Source organism: Chanodichthys erythropterus, chromosome 16 (assembly GCF_024489055.1).
Source record: "Chanodichthys erythropterus isolate Z2021 chromosome 16, ASM2448905v1, whole genome shotgun sequence".
NCBI lineage: Eukaryota > Metazoa > Chordata > Actinopteri > Cypriniformes > Xenocyprididae > Chanodichthys > Chanodichthys erythropterus.
Genome location: NC_090236.1, coordinates 19,608,230 through 19,627,590, shown reverse-complemented (window position 1 = coordinate 19,627,590; position 19,361 = coordinate 19,608,230). Strand labels below are relative to the sequence as shown.

The 19,361-nt window shown below is 36.4% G+C and overlaps 1 protein-coding gene across 2 annotated transcripts; it reads right to left on the bottom strand.

The window, feature by feature from the left end:
* Positions 1 to 10,056: 10,056 nt before the first annotated feature.
* rgs18 (regulator of G protein signaling 18) lies at positions 10,057 to 15,640 on the bottom strand. 2 transcript variants are annotated; one of them, XM_067362434.1, is made up of 6 exons: positions 15,624 to 15,640; positions 15,383 to 15,474; positions 14,298 to 14,390; positions 14,049 to 14,110; positions 12,505 to 12,671; positions 10,058 to 10,535 (listed from the first exon to the last, which is right to left on the bottom strand). In XM_067362434.1, exons 2-6 carry the CDS (start codon positions 15,433 to 15,435, stop codon positions 10,293 to 10,295), a joined length of 618 nt encoding a protein of 205 aa, XP_067218535.1. In that variant the 5' UTR covers positions 15,436 to 15,474; positions 15,624 to 15,640; the 3' UTR covers positions 10,058 to 10,292. The 2 variants fall into 2 exon arrangements, with proteins under 2 accessions (XP_067218534.1, XP_067218535.1); XM_067362433.1 differs by lacking the exon at positions 15,624 to 15,640 and having other exon boundaries at positions 10,057 to 10,535; positions 15,383 to 15,558.
* Positions 15,641 to 19,361: the final 3,721 nt, after the last annotated feature.

Genomic DNA, 19,361 nt, shown 5'->3' with positions numbered 1-19,361 from the left:
GGAGTACTTGAAAAACCATTGTCACTTAACACAGTCTGCCACTGCAGCAAAAAGTTCTCTGGGCCCGAGCTCATCTCAGATGCTCCAAAAGACAGCATAAATGTGTGCTGTGGTCAGATGAGTCCACGCTTCAGCTTGTTTTGGGGAAAAATGGACACTGAGTTCTCTGTCCCAAAGATGACAGGGACCAACCAGACTTTCATCAGCAACAATTGAAAAAGCAAACATCTGTCATGGTATAGGGGTGCATCAGGGCAAATGGTATGGGTGATTTGCATATGTGTGAAGCAGGGGCATTTCCTCCGAGGAGGAAAGAGAGGCAGTGCCTCCTTAAAAAAAATGGATGGCAAAATAATCGATATTACAAAAATAAAACACAACGCAAATGTTATTTTTTTTTTGGCAAATGACATGGTTTTTAGTGAGCAATCAGCGTGGTGAAATCAAAGGTACATCTCTGTGTCTCTGTGTCAAAAATAATGTATTGTTTAAATTGTTACTGCCTTTAGTTATTATTTTGGAATAAATGTAAAAATGCGAAAAAAAAATGTGAAAAAAAACAAAACACTAACTTGATGAAATTTATACTTGGTTTTAAAATCATTGGTTACCCGTAAGCCAATCAGATACGTTTAGTTATGACGTATGTTATGCACCTGTACAGCCGCATCGAAGCACAGACATCATGCATCGAACTCAAATCTATGATTGAACTTCCACTGTAAACCTGTTGTAAACACTTGATAAAACAAATGTTTATCAAACACTCTTCTTGTTCTGGCTTCAGTTTGAAAAAGAGTTGAATGTTCTCCATAACAGAGCGAATTGCATCCCGTGTCTCGTTTCCCATTTCCACGGTCGTTTCGATTTTTCTAACCTACAATGTAAAACTCGGCGCTTAGCATCTACGTCACGGCTCTCAGCCCGCCCTCTGTTCGTTGATTGGCCCGGCTGTTTCCAGACCGGTGGCAAACAGAAAGCTTTGACGCTGTATCAGACTGAGTACAGAAGCGAAATGAAATTGAGCGGAAGTAGGAAGTCTGATGTAGTCAGGCTACATGTTTTCTGGGAAGCAAGACAATGCCAAGCCTCAGTCTGCACCTGCTACAACAGAGCCTTCTTCAGCCTTCAAGTATATGTTGACTGGCCGAATGCATGCCATACGAAACGCCACCTGCCATTTAAAACAAAAAACGTATAAACACACAGTTCTGTCATGAAACTCTCTAGATGGTGCAGGCTGATAGGTCCTTAAATGAATCTGCTTGCAATCACATCATACTCCATAGGGCACAGCTGATTGGTTCCTGCTCTATCAGTAGCCATTGAGCTCACTGCTCAAACTTCAAATACTTAGTCAGCATTTAGCATTTGCAACGCACCTTGAGAACCTCTCCATTTTCCCCGGCTCCAACTGTATAGATCTACAGGTAATTCATGTTTGCTTTATTGTACAGAAGCAGATGTCTTACTTGCTCACAGCAGCTTGTTGTGTATGTATTGGCAGTAGCAAGTCCCATACTTGCAGCAGCAGCAGCATAGCAGATCTATTCCACTAAGACCAAACATATCAACATTGTCATATCCTTTACCATGCCAAACACTGTCCTGTTGTCATGAACCAAATATACTTACTGCACAAACTCCATGAACATGGAAAATAGCGATAGATGGACCGACGTCAAAGTCCAGGCACTTCTCTACCTTTGCGCTACGGAGTTGTTGACATCTCTGTCTGCCGGCATACATCACTTCAGAGTTCCTATTTACGGTGCGAATGTAACCAGGAAAATGGCCCTAGGGGAACATTTAGTTCTCAGGGGATTGCACTGGTGGCTAGTTCCTATAAATCAGTTCCTATAAGTGCCTCTTGACTGGTCTGTCTACAGTCCAGATCTGTCTTCTACTGAAAATTTATAGTCCATTATGAAAAGGAGTATCAGACAATGGTGACCATGGACTGTTGAGCAGCTTTCTTGTATCAGACAAGATTCCACTTGCAAAACTGCAGCAATTAGTAATTCCCAAATGATTAAAAAGTATAATTAAAATGAAAGGTGATGTGACACACTGGTAAACATGCCTCTGTCCCAACTTTTTTGGAGTGTGTTGCAGCCATCAACATCAAAATTTGCTTATATTTACAAATTACAATTACGTTGACCAGCTAGTGAACACATTGGAAATCTTTTTTTTTTGTAATTTTGTCGGTTAAAAAGAAATAACAAATCACAGATTCTTGATTTTATTGCATTTTACAAAATATTACAAATTTCTGGAAATGGGGTTGCATAAACCACCATGAGATTAAAAGATTTCCCCAACTTCAAACTCATGTTTATGGAGCACAGTATCTACAGTCTATTTGCTAACTACCTTCATGTCATGTGTCAAAGTGTACATACTCTGTCATCCAGCAGGGGGAGCTGTGGTTCCTAAATGAACTTCCTCTCATCTCTGTTCCTCTTGGCCTGCTGTACAAGCATCCATGTGCACAACACCCCCCACCGCTATTACAAGCATCAACAGAGATGAATTTGTGTTATCAGTGCACAAAAATCTTTTCACACTACCATCCCGTCTGTCTGGTAATGGTGACACACAAACAAACATAAGGTTCAAGCTCTTGTGTGTTGATTTTCTGTTAGTGTCAGCTAAAGGATATCATTAACTGCCTATATTATACTGCATGGTTGCATAATGACGGCATGGAGAGATGATGGGCTGTACGTGTTTATTAGTCTGCTCTAGGATGACAGCAAAACATCCATAATCCTTTCCACATTTTGTCATTTGTGTAGCTTAGCAAGATGATGGTGGTTTAAACATCATATAGAGGAGTAAATACTTCTGCTTTCATTTCACAAAGCAGAGAGGATATTTTAAATAAGATTTATTTATTAAAAAAACAAAACAAATTAAAAAACAGTCATATTGCTGATCCCCACTCTTTCCAAAAATTGCAATCCTGTCATCATTTACTCACCCTAAAGCCCAAAGTATAGTTCACTTTTTACGTGCGTACTTGTGCACGCACCTCCAGATTTTTGTAACAGCATGTACTTTGAATGGGCGTTGATTCATAATGTAGTCAAAGAAAAACTGCATGAACAGAATGGAACGCATGCAAGCTACATGGACAATGGAGGCCTACATAGATGACAGATTGTGCGAATAGGTTAGAAAGTACCTTTATTTGTACTCTAGCAATAAAGAATACAAAGATGTTTACATTGGTTGTAGCTCGTGGCAAGAGATTGCTCAAAACTGCACATGCGTTGAATGCCTGTGTATGCGTATGAGTCAAATGAAGTATGCTGTGCAAGGCTGTGCATTCGGCTGTGCGCGCACACTAGTGTACGCATAAAAATCGTATATATACCCGTATACATGTATGACTTTCTTCTGCAGAACACAAAAGAAGATATTTTGAAAAACGTTTCAACAGTTATTTCATACAATGAAAGTCAATGTGGTCTAAACAAAAATAAACACCATAGACTTTCATTGTATGGACAAAAAAAACTAAAAAAAAAAACTAAGATGTTTTGTAATATTCCAAGGAAGAAGTGAAGTCAAACATAATTTGGAACGACATGAGGGTAAGTAAATGACAGAGTTTTTTTAGGGGGTGAACTATCGCTTTAAGTGTTGCTTCTCTTTCCCGTCAGGGTCAAATGCTTTTGCAGAAACATCTGGTGTATCTAAAAGTAGCACTGTGGGGTGTTAAACACAACAATACATTTGATAATGTCACTGTAACACTCGTCTCTATTACACTTCCCACAACAAGAGTTTTGCCACTCTCAAACGGAAATAAAGCTTTGTTTTAATATGGTCACACAGAGCAAATGTCCAATTAGGTTACTTAATGGTAAGAAAACTTCAGTCAGAGATAAAATCAATCAGTCTTCTGTGTGTACTGACGACACATTTCTGCCTGATCTCACACAGCTCATGAAACAGTTCATTAGTCAACATCCATTTATGATTCATGAAACCTCAGTTCTTTCATTTTAATAGCTATTAAAATAATCGTTCCACCAAGATGCTCGATTTTAGAGCTAATTATGATCATTATGGGTTTATAGTGTTAGTCTGATTAACTTAAAGATTTATAGACTGCATCCTTAAGCTTCTAATGGGGGACAAGTACAAATTGTACATGTACTGTTCAACAAAATCTCATGTCAATTTGTGGTTAACCCTTATGTTGTGTTTGGTTCAAAAAATAAATTTGTACGATTTTTAGGAAATACGTAACATAACTTCATAGAGGTCGTACAAAAACAAATGAAATAATACAAATTCATACAATTTACTGGCCTTTTAAAAATTCCTTGTAAATCATTCGTTATTATATATTATCACCAAATATTGGATTCAATCTTTTTGTTAACTTGTTTTCTTTCAGTTAGGACAGGTTTTGTATTTATTTTTGAAACTGACTGATTGTAGGCCTCATTGATCTGAGCTTATGGGAGACCGGGGGCAATTGTAACAGTGGACAATTGTAATATCTCAAATTATACCAATCAGAAACGAGACAGAACCATGAAACTCATTTTTCATGTGCTCTGTGAGATCCCTCTCTGCATGCCAAAGGACAAGCTTCTAAATCATGCTTGTTAAATATTTTCTACAAAGACTCATTTCTGAGGTATAAAAGTTTTTTTTTTCATCTACAGTATTTTCCTCTTTTCTTAACCATAAATGTTTATGAATTCAAAGCTGTCTTGTTTTGATGACCATTCTGTTGTCTAACATATGATAACACAGCCACCCTGTGACAAGCTACACTGCTAGCTAGAAACAATGAAGCTAATGTTTGACAAAGATATCATATGTTAAAGTCGGGGGCAATTGTAATACTGCATTACAATTGCCCCAGACACCAACAGTGTCCAGCTTAGTAAGGACATCAAAATAGATTATTTTTTTCCAATAGTTCAAGAAGTGTTTTTGCATCTCAGTCTGGGGATCCATTTTACTGAATAGGCCCTCTCTGTTCACAACATATCCAGGTTCAGACCAAGGAAAACAGCAAGGGAAGTTAATTAATTGTTCTGGATAATATGTAGTGGATATTAAATAGTTTTATTTAATATCCACTACATGGATATAATATCCACTACTTTTTTTTAAATCTCTTTTTCACAGAGATAAACTTTATCTTCAGATCAATGAGGCTCAGATCAATGAGGTCTATGATCAACTAATAAATACAAAACCTGTCCTAAAAAAAGATAAAATATTGGATGTAGCATAGGGATAATATAGCATAATGAGTGATTTACAAGCAATTTTTAAGGTACGAGACGCTGTGCTGTATCGTGAATAAGTCGCAGCTGAGGGCATTGTTAGGCAACCCCTTCAGCCGTGACTTATTCACAATACAGCACTAGCCCTTGAGTACCTTATTGCTTTTATAAAATGGTTACCACACAATGAAAATATTAAAGCCAAAAATATGTATCAATGCAACTTTCATGAAGTAAACTTTCACTAAGCCTTCCTTCCGCTGGAAAAAATAGTCCTTGACCGTGATCAGCAACAGAAGTTACATTATTTGCTTTGACTAGTGCTGTCAGTCACGGGAAAACCCCTTAACTGTTAAAAGGACAAGATAAGACATCGGACATTTAAACTGATTTTTTATTATGAACATAGGACTGACCTGAAGGAAAATGCTAAATCTGAATGCAGGTAATAAACTCGCTCACTCGATCTCTTTCTCATAACACTCTACATAATACAATAGGCTTCAATGAACAATATCAATTGAGAACATACAATTTACGTTGCTAAGAGTGGTTGCTAAGGGTGTTGTGTAGTGATACACAGAACCGTTGGGTGAAGCGGTCATAGCCATGTTTTATCGTGAATAAAACACAGCTATTGACCAATCAGAATCAAGTAGAGGAACTAACCGTTTTATAAAAGGCCAGAAATTGTTTTCAACACAGTGTAATGGTTAATTGTTTGAATTTGTATGATTTCATTCATTTTTGTATGATCTGCTTATGCCTCCATGACAGTTATGTTATGTATTTTCTAAAAATCGTACAAATTTATTTTCACATTGTACAAATTCATACAAAATTCCCATGGCCTAAAAGTTATATTTTCCCATGAGATCGGGTTTGTATTTGGCATTCACCTTTTACTTGAGGCCATGATGCATTTATTCAAAATAAATGGTTTAAATTATTCTGCAGATTCATGCTGCAAATAGGAACTGAGTAATATGTTGAATATAAATATTTTTAATTCCATTCTGCCTGGTGGAACCCAAAGTTAGACATTATGCATTCCAGTAGTCTTTCTGTGCATGCATAATTGATGTCTGCTATGAGACACTAGCAGTTTGATATGATAGGATGACAGTGGAGCAGACGTGGGTCTCGCTGAAGACAGCTGGAAGCCTGACATGAGCTCTAATGATTCACATCAGGAGGTAGATCTGGATGTGGCCATCTCCAAGAAAATGATTTGTAGGAAAAAGAGAATAAATCACTGGAAATGGGATGAAACCTCGACAAATTGCAAACATTGAGTACCTGTTAGCCATGTTTGCACAGCACAACTAGTCACAGCCTCAGGCGGCACACCTGCACACTGGCTAAAACCGACTAGACACAAAACCATTGTGAGCTCCAATCAGATTTTGTTCAGTGGTAAAAGTTCTTGGCTAAAATGAGCTACAATAGAGTATTGCAGGCATGATGTATTCTTGTAGGCCAAAACCCGAAAATTAGCATTCTGAAAATTAAAAAGTTAGCATTTTAGTATTGTCTTGAAGTCAATGGATTTTTTGAATGGTTGCATTTTTTTTTTTTTTTTGAATGGTTACAAGTGTTTACCAATACTTAAAGTACTTTTTTATAAATTCTTAACACAGCATCACACCTACATCACACAGTTGGCCAAATGGTTAATTTTCTGGCCCAAACCACATTGTGTTAAATAAATACAAACTTCATTACTTGTCATGTTTCAATTCTACATGCAGACAAAATTAAATCCATTTTATATATATATATATATATATAATTCAGTTTCCTTTTACTGTAAGCCATTCTACATTTTTGGTTGAGTGTTGAATGTGTGCATTCTTGGCAACATAGAAACATACTGTCCAAAAGCGAATGAGTCATTACTTTATTGAATGTCCAGTAAAAAAAAAAAAAAAAATTGCCAGAATTGCTCAGGACAGCCACTGATCAAATAGTCACTGTTCTCCTATGCAGAACTTCAGCTGCCCCCTACGTCAAAATTTTTTTCTGGTGTTGGGGTGGGGTGTTGATATAGATGGGGTGGGATAGTTAGTGCCCTACGCACACTGCATATTCTGCATATGTGGAACAGTGGAATCGTTATAGTAAAAGATTTATATGAATATATTCCATGGCAAAAATAAGGTTTCATATGTTTCACATGTGTAAGAAAAGAAAAAAAAAAAAGAAAAAAGAAAAAAACATAGAGATGCAGTCCATCACACATTCTTCCTCCTCTCCCTACCTCTTCTTCTCCCTTGTTCTGATCCAACTACTCCTCTCTTCTATCTATTCCTCTCCCTCGCCCAGACATTTTTTTCTCACTCTGCTCCTCTGTGTTGTTTGACATCCACATTGAACAAAACCAATTCAAAGAGTTCCTTTTTTACTGTGACTGTCCTAGTAATGAAAAGAACTTCCACACCTGTCTGTGCCTCCAACTGAGATTGGAGTCAACTATATTTCAGTGATGTTACCTAAAAATGTTCATCAGTTGTTTCAATATTTTTAGTATGTGCTTTTGAGCTACTGTTGTTGCAGAAGTAGAGGCTTTATACTACATTTAAGGTTTCTGTCAAACTGTGTTTAAAGGTACAATGTGTAAAATTTGGGAGGATCTGTTGACAGCAATGCAATATAATATACATAAGTCAGTAGTGTATAAAGACCTTTATTACCTTAGAATGAGCCATTTCTATCTACATACACAGCACGTCCCCTTAAGTCGTCATGCGCCGGCATTTTTCTACTGTAGCCCTTAACAGAATAAACTGCTCTACAGAGCGCGTTTCGTCACTATGTTGTTATTCTTCTAAATTGTTTGTGTTTTTAGAGGCAGCTTGCATCATCAATAGGTTGAATACACACAAAGAGGAAGTAGTAGTAGTAGTAGTAGTCTAGTTTATTAGAAGCAGGGACCATTCTTTGTTAGAAGTAAGAAGAAACATCATTGCTTGACTGGCTACTCTCTTGCTGTCTCAGATGACACCATCTTTGTCTTGTGTCGGCCAGAAGGCCACCGTAGCTTTCTCTGTTAAACAGTTGTAAACAAGGCCAGAAAGATCCATGATTTTGGCATGGGGTAAGCTTGTGTCAAAAGAAAATTTAAGCATTTTAGAAACATTTCAGTTGACTGCATATTGTGTGAAAACAACATGAATTGTGTTAATGGTATGGTCGCAACAGATGAATGCTGTACTAAAAAAAAACAAAAAAAAACAACTGTAAATGCCTGAAATAAGGTCTGTGGTAAGGATATGTTCATGTTTTAACCTAAAATACATCAGTAAAACCCCTTTGTGTGTGTGTTTTTTTAAAGCTTTTACTTGTCATGAAAAAGGTGGTTGATAACAAGCGTCAGTAACACAGAATACTGATCTTTCATTAATGAATAACTAAACATGAACAAATGAATAATGCATTATTAGCACTCTAGTAACTACTATTAACTAGCAAGAAACTCTGATTAATGAGTTAATAAGTAATAGTGCTCAGTTGAAGGTGGTAGTTCACTATTAACTAATCAGTAATTACTGTTTTTTCATTCATCCCAGAGAACTACTAAGAACTTTTGAGGTTTTGTACATTTTTGTACAGTAAATACTAGTGGGTTACCATGATCTACACTTTAGAATACTGATCCAAATAAGTAGTAGTTCCTTTAGAATTATGTAGCAACTCTTGAGTTATTACTATCCATTACTTAACAAAAACCTCAAAAGTTTACAATGACTCCAGTAGTTACTAAAGAGTTATCATGTTTCTCACTATATAATACTGATCCAAATTATTAATTCCTTCTGAATGATTTGTTAATACTTCAGTCATTACTAGTGGGTTACCATCAACTTCACTTTAGAATTAATAATACATTATGCATCATTCATGTTAATTATGAACCTGTATATAGTAGTTCTCTGGGAGGTATGAAAAAAAAAAAGTAGTTACTGATTAGCTAATAGTGAACTATCACCTTCAGCTGAGCACTATTACTTACTAATTCATTAATCAGAGTTTCTTGTTAGTTAATAGTAGTTACTGGAGTGTTAATAATGCATTACTCATTTGTTCCTGTGTAGTTATTTATTAATGATGGAACAGTATTCTAAAGTGTTACCCAGGTGTCTAAATGGAACTACAGAGATTGACGAACATTAAACGTCATCACACCGACTCACTAGTTTACTTTCACAGCCTCATTGTGTTTATAATCATGCTCTTGCAAACTATTCTTCCTAAAACTTTTAGGGAAAATGTTTTTATATAAATTGTTGAAAGCTTAATTGTGGTTTTGTTAAAGTCATGTGACAGTGGTGTAGTTCATTTATAGTCACCGTTTAGGTTTTTACTTCTGGTTATTGTATTTGGGGTTCAAAATTCATAAAAGTACATTTATGAAGATTATCATGATGAACAAAACCTGTAAGAATCATAAACTTTTGTTGGTTACAGAGCTTATTTTCTGCAATAACCCAAAAGCCAATGGAAAATTGGGTTTTTGTTGAGGGAACCAGGTTGATGCTAACTTCCGGGTTGGCCTACAAAAACACATCAGTTCTCTATTGGACCAGACTGATAAATTGATAATCAAATGTCTGGCAACATGATCTTCCATCATCATTATATTCATCATAATCATTATCATCATCATCTTTCCTAGAATTTTGAGTTCCACCTCACATTTTCCTCTGAAATGTGGTTTTATTTTGAAATTCTTCTAATTATTGCTCTTGTACTGTCTTTGAGACTGAAAAAAAATTGCTGCAGGCCTATAATTACATGACATTTATGTACAGTTTATTATACACACCATTATCATTAAACAGATATTTACAATGTTTAGGCATTTTAAACATGTAGATTAAATTAGGCTTGGCATGAAATCAAATGTTTGACAATCATAACAGAATGATTAGTATTTAAATACTCTATAGCTCACAGGAACTAATGTTAATAAATAGCTAAAAGTTATCTCTTGTTCAATATACAACAAAAAACTTGCATTACAGTACAAATCTACCAGGCTGCTGTGCCTTCAGGGCGCTCATTAAAAACGAAGGAGCGGGACCTTCTTCTGGTCATAGCGGGTGGGCCTGTCCTCTTGGTCAGGGTCAAGTAGATGTCGGAGGTGAGGAATCGTGGGTAGCAGTCTCTTTTCATCAAGCTGTAGATTTTATCTTGGGCTACATCAAAGCAGGACTTAGTCGGACGGAGGATGTTCTTCTCTATTGTGGCCTTGGTTGAGTGGTCGATGTTGATCTGAGAAGTAAGGTGCAAAACGTAAAACATGAAGCCATCTAAAATTAAATTTTCATTGCACACTGTGATGAAATACAACATACTTGTGGAGTTATGCAAGAATTTTTGTGGGCCAACTATGATTTCGCCACATTGCTGATCTGTGTTTTCTTCTGCTTTATAAAAATGTTATGATCAGGAGATTCTCACTATCTTGTCTTTCAGTCTATTTTTCAGTTTTTTTTTAATGTGCAACAAAAATCAAAAACATACACTGTAAATGTCTGAGACAACAAAAAATCTGGATTTTAGTTTTAGTTTTAGTATTTAAAAAACAACAATAAAAAACAAACAAATAAACAAAAACAAAAAGGTTTTTTTATAGTTTAAAAGGAAGTGATTTTTTGTTATCATTCATGCTATGCAATAAAGAAAATGAAAATCTATTTTTCAAAATAATCAATTTTTCAATAATAAAATGAAATTGTCTTGGTCATCATTTTCAATAATAATATTATTATTAATAATAATTGCAATAATGTCACATACACATCACAAAAAATATCACAAATTATTGATTTCTTAATATCATTACATTTTTAGGAGTGGACAACACAACAGTTTACAACCTGAACTAAATGTCATAAAAGGTCAAATTATTGCCATGTCATAAAAAGGTCAAATTATTATATGCATTGTTAGTGCATTTGTGGATAAATTAACAGATCAGCCCATAATAAGAGTGTCATGTCATTGACCCACTGGCAAAACCAAATATTAAACACTTTGAAGTATTTACTAAAGATATTAGCAAATGTTAAGAAAAAATTAGTAGTCTCAGACTTTTGCACTTTATTGTACAGTGTGTTTAATTTGTTATTCTTTTCTGATCACAGCGAGTCCACTGACTCATTCTCCCTCTGTCCAGGCCACAGTTGCTATACTCTCCAAAATATTACAGACTAACACACGTGTCTGTTGAACAGCATTTCTGCAGTGGTGAATTCTCTCAGATCTCAATATAGGGCATTAGAAGCTAATTTATGCTGGCAATGCTCCTCATTTATGAATAAACACAGTTGATAAATATTAAGGTTTTCCTTTACCAGCACTGATAAGAAAAGATTGGCTTTCAGTCTCAGTTGTTTTTTCGCTCTCACTTTGGTCAGACTAGAGCAAGTGGTCCCACTGCCTCATTTTCACTTCTCAGTTTTTTCAGAGTCTATTTTCTCAGCTGCGTGGGCGTCTGAGGGGGAGTTTTCAGCCAAAAGCAGGAAAACCACACGGTCACATATCTGCCCCCAGTCATGTGGCCGACAATGGCCTCTGCACAACACAATGGTAGGTCTCTGATGCTGATGCAGTGTTGCACTACACCGCAGACATCATTTACCAGAGCATTATTTGTTTTTATTATGACCCCCGTTGAGGTTACCCAAAGCGTAGCTTTAACAGCAACGTACTGTCGCTTGTCACCAAGCAAGGTGTTTTCCAAAATGGCATCTGTTTCATTTTTTATGGGGTCTGATAAATATGTTGTAGTGTATTAAATGAGTCAATGACTCAAAAAGGAAATTTCTTAAGACTTGAAGCAACTTAAACAAGTTGTATGAACCACTGTTATGATACTTTTATGGTGCTTATTTGAAGCTTTAACACTCTCCATTTATTTTAATTGTACACACTTAAAAATAAAGTTTCCAAAAGTGAGTTTTAGCAGTAATTCCATAGAAGAACCATTTTTGAACCTTCTGAACCTTCCATGGAAAGGTTCCATGGATGTTAAGGTTCTTCATGGAACCATCAATGCCAGTAAAGAGCCTTTATTTATTAGAGTGTATGGATAAAGTGCACAGCTATATTACAGGTATAACCCATTGAAAGGACTGTGTTTCTGTCCTTCACAGCTGCTTTTTCAGTTGTGCAAAATTAAATATGGGATCCACTCTGATTTAAGTCCTTATTGTTCACAATGCAAATGTGTGCATACCTCTTTGGGGGCTTCTTTATCGATGAAAATGGCATGTATCTGTTTGGCTTTAGACTGCAGTTTGGTTGCAGACTCAGTGGTTTTGAAGTCTTCACAGGCTAACCAAAACTCAATGTTCTCCTCGCTGAACTGAGTGCGCAGAAACCGAGTGAATACTTCTACGCCATCTGAAACAAGATGCAACATAATTATACATTATAGTCGCTAAATGCATGATTTACAAACAAGTTCTGCCAAGTTTCTGTTTTATTCTTCCACCTCTTTTGGAAGCTGTATGGTTAAAAAATGTGAAATTTGGCATACTAAACATTTCTGGAGGAAATGTTTGGGTCTCCGTCCCCATCTAGAAAAAAACAGACCAACAGGCCAAAGGGTTTTACTTAACTTTGCAACTACGAGTCAATTAACTCGCATTAATTTGCAACTACATGGCAACTAACTCTCATTAGAGTATTAGTAGACTGTTAGGTTAGGGGTAGTAGAATAAGTTGACAAAGTTAGGCTTTAGACAGTAGAATGACTGTTGCAGATGCAGACAGTCTACTAATTCTCTAATGACTAGTAGGTGACACATAGTTAAAAAAGGTTACTTATATTTAGTAGAATGTCTAAAATAGACTACTAAAATAAAGTGTTACCAACCAAAGTGTTAAGTTGCTGTTTCTCCTTATAACTACTGAACTGAATAGCCTAAAAGCCTCAATTCCTTGTTCAATTCCTTGAATTATGCAGATTTCAATGATTAAATGTAGATTTTCCTTTTTCAAATTCATACAGTTAATACATTTGCAACCTGGTCAAAGAGCATGAAACACAGGGGGAAAAAATCAATTCAATTTTGAAATAACTGTAAAAGTAACGCTTCTTTGCTCTTCACTGTATTTCTGGAGGTCTGCAAAATTCTAATTTAATTTCATGTATTGCTTCCCTTGTAAAATCTCCAATAGAAGTCACATACTGATTTTTTGGTGTTCAACATGATTTTCCAGAAAAACCTTAATGAATTTTCTCAGAAAAGACATCAAACAGAAAGTGAGGTATTATGTCTGCAACACTAAAAATCATAGTCACATTACCCCGATATTACAATGAAAATGTGGTTGCAGTATGACCAACTAGTCTACAATAATAAAACTTTGAATGAAGGTAAATTTCCTGACATCCGCTGAACTACTTCTCAAAAATTTACCACCTGCAGTGATATGACCAAATCTGCACATCTTTACAATGTCCAACTGGAGGGCCCATAATAGCTATTTGCATATTTATTTATTACTATTATCATCTATATAACTATGCTCATGGACACAGACAGACAATCACATTCCAGGTGGTGCAAATCAAACAGTGCTTATGTGTTGAATCAAACTATCCACTGGTTAGAATCACATGAAAAAAAAAAAAAAAAGAACACTATGTTGTTACAAGCAGGTTTTCACATCCTGTGGTTATGATGGGATGCACACTTCTACTTTAACACAGTATGACACTGAAATGCATTCAATATGCTAATACAGTATAATGCTAAGATGAGATGATCATACCTGGGTGACTCAGCAACTCCTCAAATGAATCACTCCATCTCATAGCCAAGTCCGGAGCAATGCTGTTAAAAACACAAATTATTGTTTTAGTGTTTGAAAGGTGCTTCATAAGAAGTCACATTTATACATCTGAATCATCCTATCGGTGAAAAACACATTGACACTTCGATACCAAAGTTCAATAACGAATCTAACATTTCCTGATGAAGTAAAATACTAAATCAATGTGTAAACATCATAAAGGCTTACTGGTTAGGTTTAGCTGGTGGCTTCTTCTCAGGACTGACATTTTCATGTGATCCAGACTTTGTCAGAAGAAGACTGAGTCGACCTTTTTTATTCCTGCAAAGAGAGAAAGCAAAATATAAAAATCTATCTATCTATCTATCTATCTATCTATCTATCTATCTATCTATCTATCTATCTATCTATCTATCTATCTATCTATCTATCTATCTATCTATCTATCTATCTATCTATCTATCTATCTATCTATCTATCTATCTATCTATCTATCTATCTATCTAAGGAAGTATTAGAAAATTAGGTCAAAGCTTCATGTTGCATTGTGCATAAATGTATACATATGCAATTAGACACCACATGTGTTACTTCCACCAGGAAGATGCTAAACCGAAGATTCGTCAACATGACAGCTATAAGGGGAAGTGTTACCACTGTGCTAGCTATTGGTATTGAAGCACAAAAGTCAGTCTGATCAAAAGCCATGAAGAAAAAACAGTAAATAAGAGTAAACAAGAGTTCTGGCTAAACATATAACAGACAAACAAAATGTCTATTGCCTTTATACATGCATTTGTAGTTATAGCAATATTTTTATTGTTGGTTCAGACTTTGACATCTTAGCAAAAAAGAAAAAGAAAAAAAAAGAGGAAGAAAAAAGAAAAAAGGTTTTAGACAGAGCTATGGTTCAGATACCACAATTATTCTTAATATAAGATATAATTATAAAACACGGTTCACAAGTATATGCGAAGTAGACACAACAACAGGTGTATTTTGCACTGATCTACATTCTAGGACGATATGTTCTCTTGCCTTTTCTTCGCTGAAGTGAATACAATTTTACTTTATTACATCCCAAAAGAGCGAAATTACAATGAAAGTCAAATAGATTTGTGTTTGGTCACAATGATGAGCTCCAAAAAATAAAGGAAGTCACACACAACAAAGAAAAACCTACCCAAACTTAATTACAATGTAAATGCTAAAAGAATGATCAAAACCCACAGAGAGTGAACGCGCAATATAACATCTCTCCCTCCCAATATTTTCGGTGTTATTTTGAGAAAAGTGTATGAAAAAAACTGTACCTCAAGTTTGTGTCTTTCATTCTGCAAGCGAGCAGCTCGTCCTCACTGAGCATTTTGAAATATGCTTCCTCCTTGGGGGCCGAGAAGTTGAACTGAGGAAACAGAAACACAAAAATCTTCATGCTCTTCCCTCTAGTTGACACACACAGATCAACACAGCAGGTACTAAGTCTAGTGTAAACTATCAAAAACTGAAGCTCATATTTGTGTGATAAGTGTTCTAAGAGGTCATTTCCCATACCTGTCAAGATGACTTCCTGTAAGGGAAAATACCCGCCGTTTACTGTAATATCTCTCTGCTCGGGTTTCCTTGCTGTAGGATATCCATTTGCTGGCAAAGTTTACATATAACTTTTACTTAAATATGTTTAAGCGACAGCAAGATGGGGATGCCCTCACCACGTGTGGCTGGGATATTACAACAAAGTACTTTATAAAGTTTTTTTCAGACTTTTGTTTTATTTCGCCACTCAGGACAATTACACCAACTGTATATATATATATATATATATATATATATATATATATATATATATATATATATATATATATATATATATATATATATATATATGTGTGTGTGTGTGTGTGTGTGTGTATATATATATATACATTAATAAAACAGATTGAGAATATATTTCATGTAGCATTACATTTACCTCAGGCAAGTCATTTAGTGTCCACAACATGTTAGCTCACAGCAACTCTAGAAGGGAGTAATTCACTAAATATATGCATTATATTAGCTTAGAAATTCATTATACTTTACATGTTAATAATATTTAAATAATTATTTAATACGTTTAAATAAATTTGTCATGAAAATGATTATATTTAAAAAATGAATTGGAGTAGAAAAATAACCAAAATTATATATAATTAGATTTAAATGTTGCAAAACCTGCCTTGTGTGCATTTTTTTTATTTTTTATTTGAGTGTTGATTATTATGTCTAAATATAACACTTGAATTGAATAGTTTGGGCTCTGTTGTTAATTGTAATTTCCTGAACCGTGACTTCAATACCAAGGTACGTACTGAACAGTCATGTTTGTGTTATACCCCTAATAACATTATGACCACTTTACTAATATTGTGTTGGTCCCCCTTTTTCTGCCAAAACAGCCCTGACCCATCGAGGCATGGACTCCACTAGACCCCTGAAGGTGTGCTGTGGTATCTGGCACCAAGATGTTAGCCGCAGATCCTTTAAGTCCTGTAAGTTGCGAGGTGTGGCCTCCATGAATCTGACTTGTTTGTTCAGTACATCCCCACAGATGCTTGATTGGATTGAGATCTGGGGAATTTGGAGGCCAAGTCAACACCTCAAACTCATGGTTGTGCTCCTCGAACCATTCCTGAACCATTTTTGCTTTGTGGCAGGGTGCATTATCCTGTTGACAAATGTCACAGCCACCAGGGAATACTGTTTCCATTAAAAGGGTGTACATGGTCTGCAACAATGCTTAGGTAGGTGGTACGTGTCAAAGTAACATCCACATGGATGGCTTCCCAAGGTTTCCCAGCAGAACATTGCCCAAGCATCACTGCCTCTGCCGGTTTGCCTTCTTCCCATAGTGCACCTTGGTGCCATGTGTTCCCCAGGTAAGCGATGCACACGCGCCCAGCCATCCACATCCTTCTTCCATTGCTCCGTGGTCCAGTTCTGATGCTCACGTGCCCGCTGTTGGCACTTTCGGCAGTAGACAGGGGTCAGCATGGACACCCTGACTGATCTGCGGCTATGTAGCCCCATATGCAACAAACTGTGATGCACTGTGTATTCTGACACCTTTCTATCAGAACCAGCATTAACTTCTTGATCATTCTGAGCTACAGTAGCTCGTCTGTTGGATCGGACCACACGGGCCAGTGTGCATCAATGAACCTTGGCCGCCCATGACCCTGTCGTCGCTTCACCACTGTTCCTTCCTTGGACCACTTTTGGTAGAAACTGACCAGGCAGACCGGGAACACTCCTCAAAGCTGCAGTTTTGGAAATACCCTGACCCAGTCATCTAGCCATCACAATATGGCCCTTGTCAAACTCACTCAAATCCTTACGCTTGCCCATTTTTCCTGCTTCTAACACATCAACTTTGAGATGTGATGTGTCACACACACTTCTGTTGGATTTACAAATAAACTCTTAAATGTACTCTGTGAGTAATGTACATATTTCACACTTTTGAAAAAAGTGTTATTTTAACTGCAACCTTGAGTAAGTCATATTTTTTGAAGTCATACTTTTTTTTTGTATTATTAATCTGTGTGTGCATTGTAACAATACAGGTAACAATGATGAAATAATCATGTAAATACAGAGTATATTCTATATATACAGTGGGTACTGAAAGTATTCAGATCCCCTTAAATTTTTCACTCTTTGTTATATTGCAGCCATTTGCTAAAATCATTTAAGTTCATTTTTTTTCCTCATTAATGTACACACAGCACCCCATATTGACAGAAAAACACAGAATTGTTGACATTTTTGCAGATTTATTAAAAAAGAAAAACTGAAATATCACATGGTCCTAAGTATTCAGACCCTTTGCTCAGTATTTAGTAGAAGCACCTTTTTGATCTAATACAGCCATGAGTCTTTTTGGGAAAGATGCAACAAGTTTTTCACACCTGGATTTGGGGATCCTCTGCCATTCTTCCTTGCAGATCCTCTCCAGTTCTGTCAGGTTGGATGGTAAACGCTGGTGGACAGCCATTTTTAGGTCTCTCCAGAGATGCTCAATTGGGTTTAAGTCAGGGCACTGGCTGGGCCATTCAAGAACAGTCACTGAGTTGTTGTGAAGCCACTCCTTCGTTATTTTAGCTGTGTGCTTAGGGTCATTGTCTTGTTGGAAGGTAAACCTTCGGCCCAGTCTGAGGTCCTGAGCACTCTGGAGAAGGTTTTCATCCAGGATATCCCTGTACTTGGCTGCATTCATCTTTCCCTCGATTGCAACCAGTCGTCCTGTCCCTGCAGCTGAAAAACACCCCCACAGCATGATGCCGCCACCACCATGCTTCACTGTTGGGACTGTATTGGACAGGTGATGAGCAGTGCCTGGTTTTCTCCACACATACCGCTTAGAATTAAGGCCAAAAATGTTCTGTCTTGGTCTCATCAGACCTGAGAATCTTATTTCTCACCATCTTGGAGTCCTTCAGGTGTTTTTTAGCAAACTCCATGCGGGCTTTCATATGTCTTGCACTGAGGAGAGGCTTCCATCAAACCACTCTGCCATAAAGCCCTGACTGGTGGAGGGCTGCAGTGATGGTTGACTTTCTACAACTTTATCCCATCTCCCAGAACCCGACTATCAGCCAAAGTGATCTTTGGTTTCTTCTTTACCTCTCTCACCAAGGCTCTTAGCTCAGTTTGGCCGGGCGGCCAGCTCTAAGAAGGGTTCTGGTCGTCCCAAACGTCTTCCATTTGAGAATTATTGAGGCCACTGTGCTCTTAGGAACCTTAAGTGCAGCAGAATTTTTTTTGTAACCTTGGCCACATCTGTGCCTTGCCACAATTCTGTCTCTGAGCTCTTCAGGCAGTTCCTTTGACCTCATGATTCTCATTTGCTCTGACATGCACTGTGAGCTGTAAGGTCTTATATAGACAGGTGTGTGGCTTTCCTAATCAAGTCCAATCAGTATAATCAAACACAGCTGGACTTAAATAAAGGTGTAGAACCATCTCAAGGATGATCAGAAGAAATGGACAGCACCTGAGTTAAATATATGAGTGTCACAGCAAAGGGTCTGAATACTTAGGACCATGTGATATTTCAGTATAATATATATATATATATATATATATATATATATATATATATATATATATATATATATATATATATATATATATATATATATATATATATATATATATATATATATATATATATATATATATATAAAGAATTTACTACAAATTTCTGAGTGAATATTGTTTCTACACCATTTTTCTTTCAGTGTAGTGTTA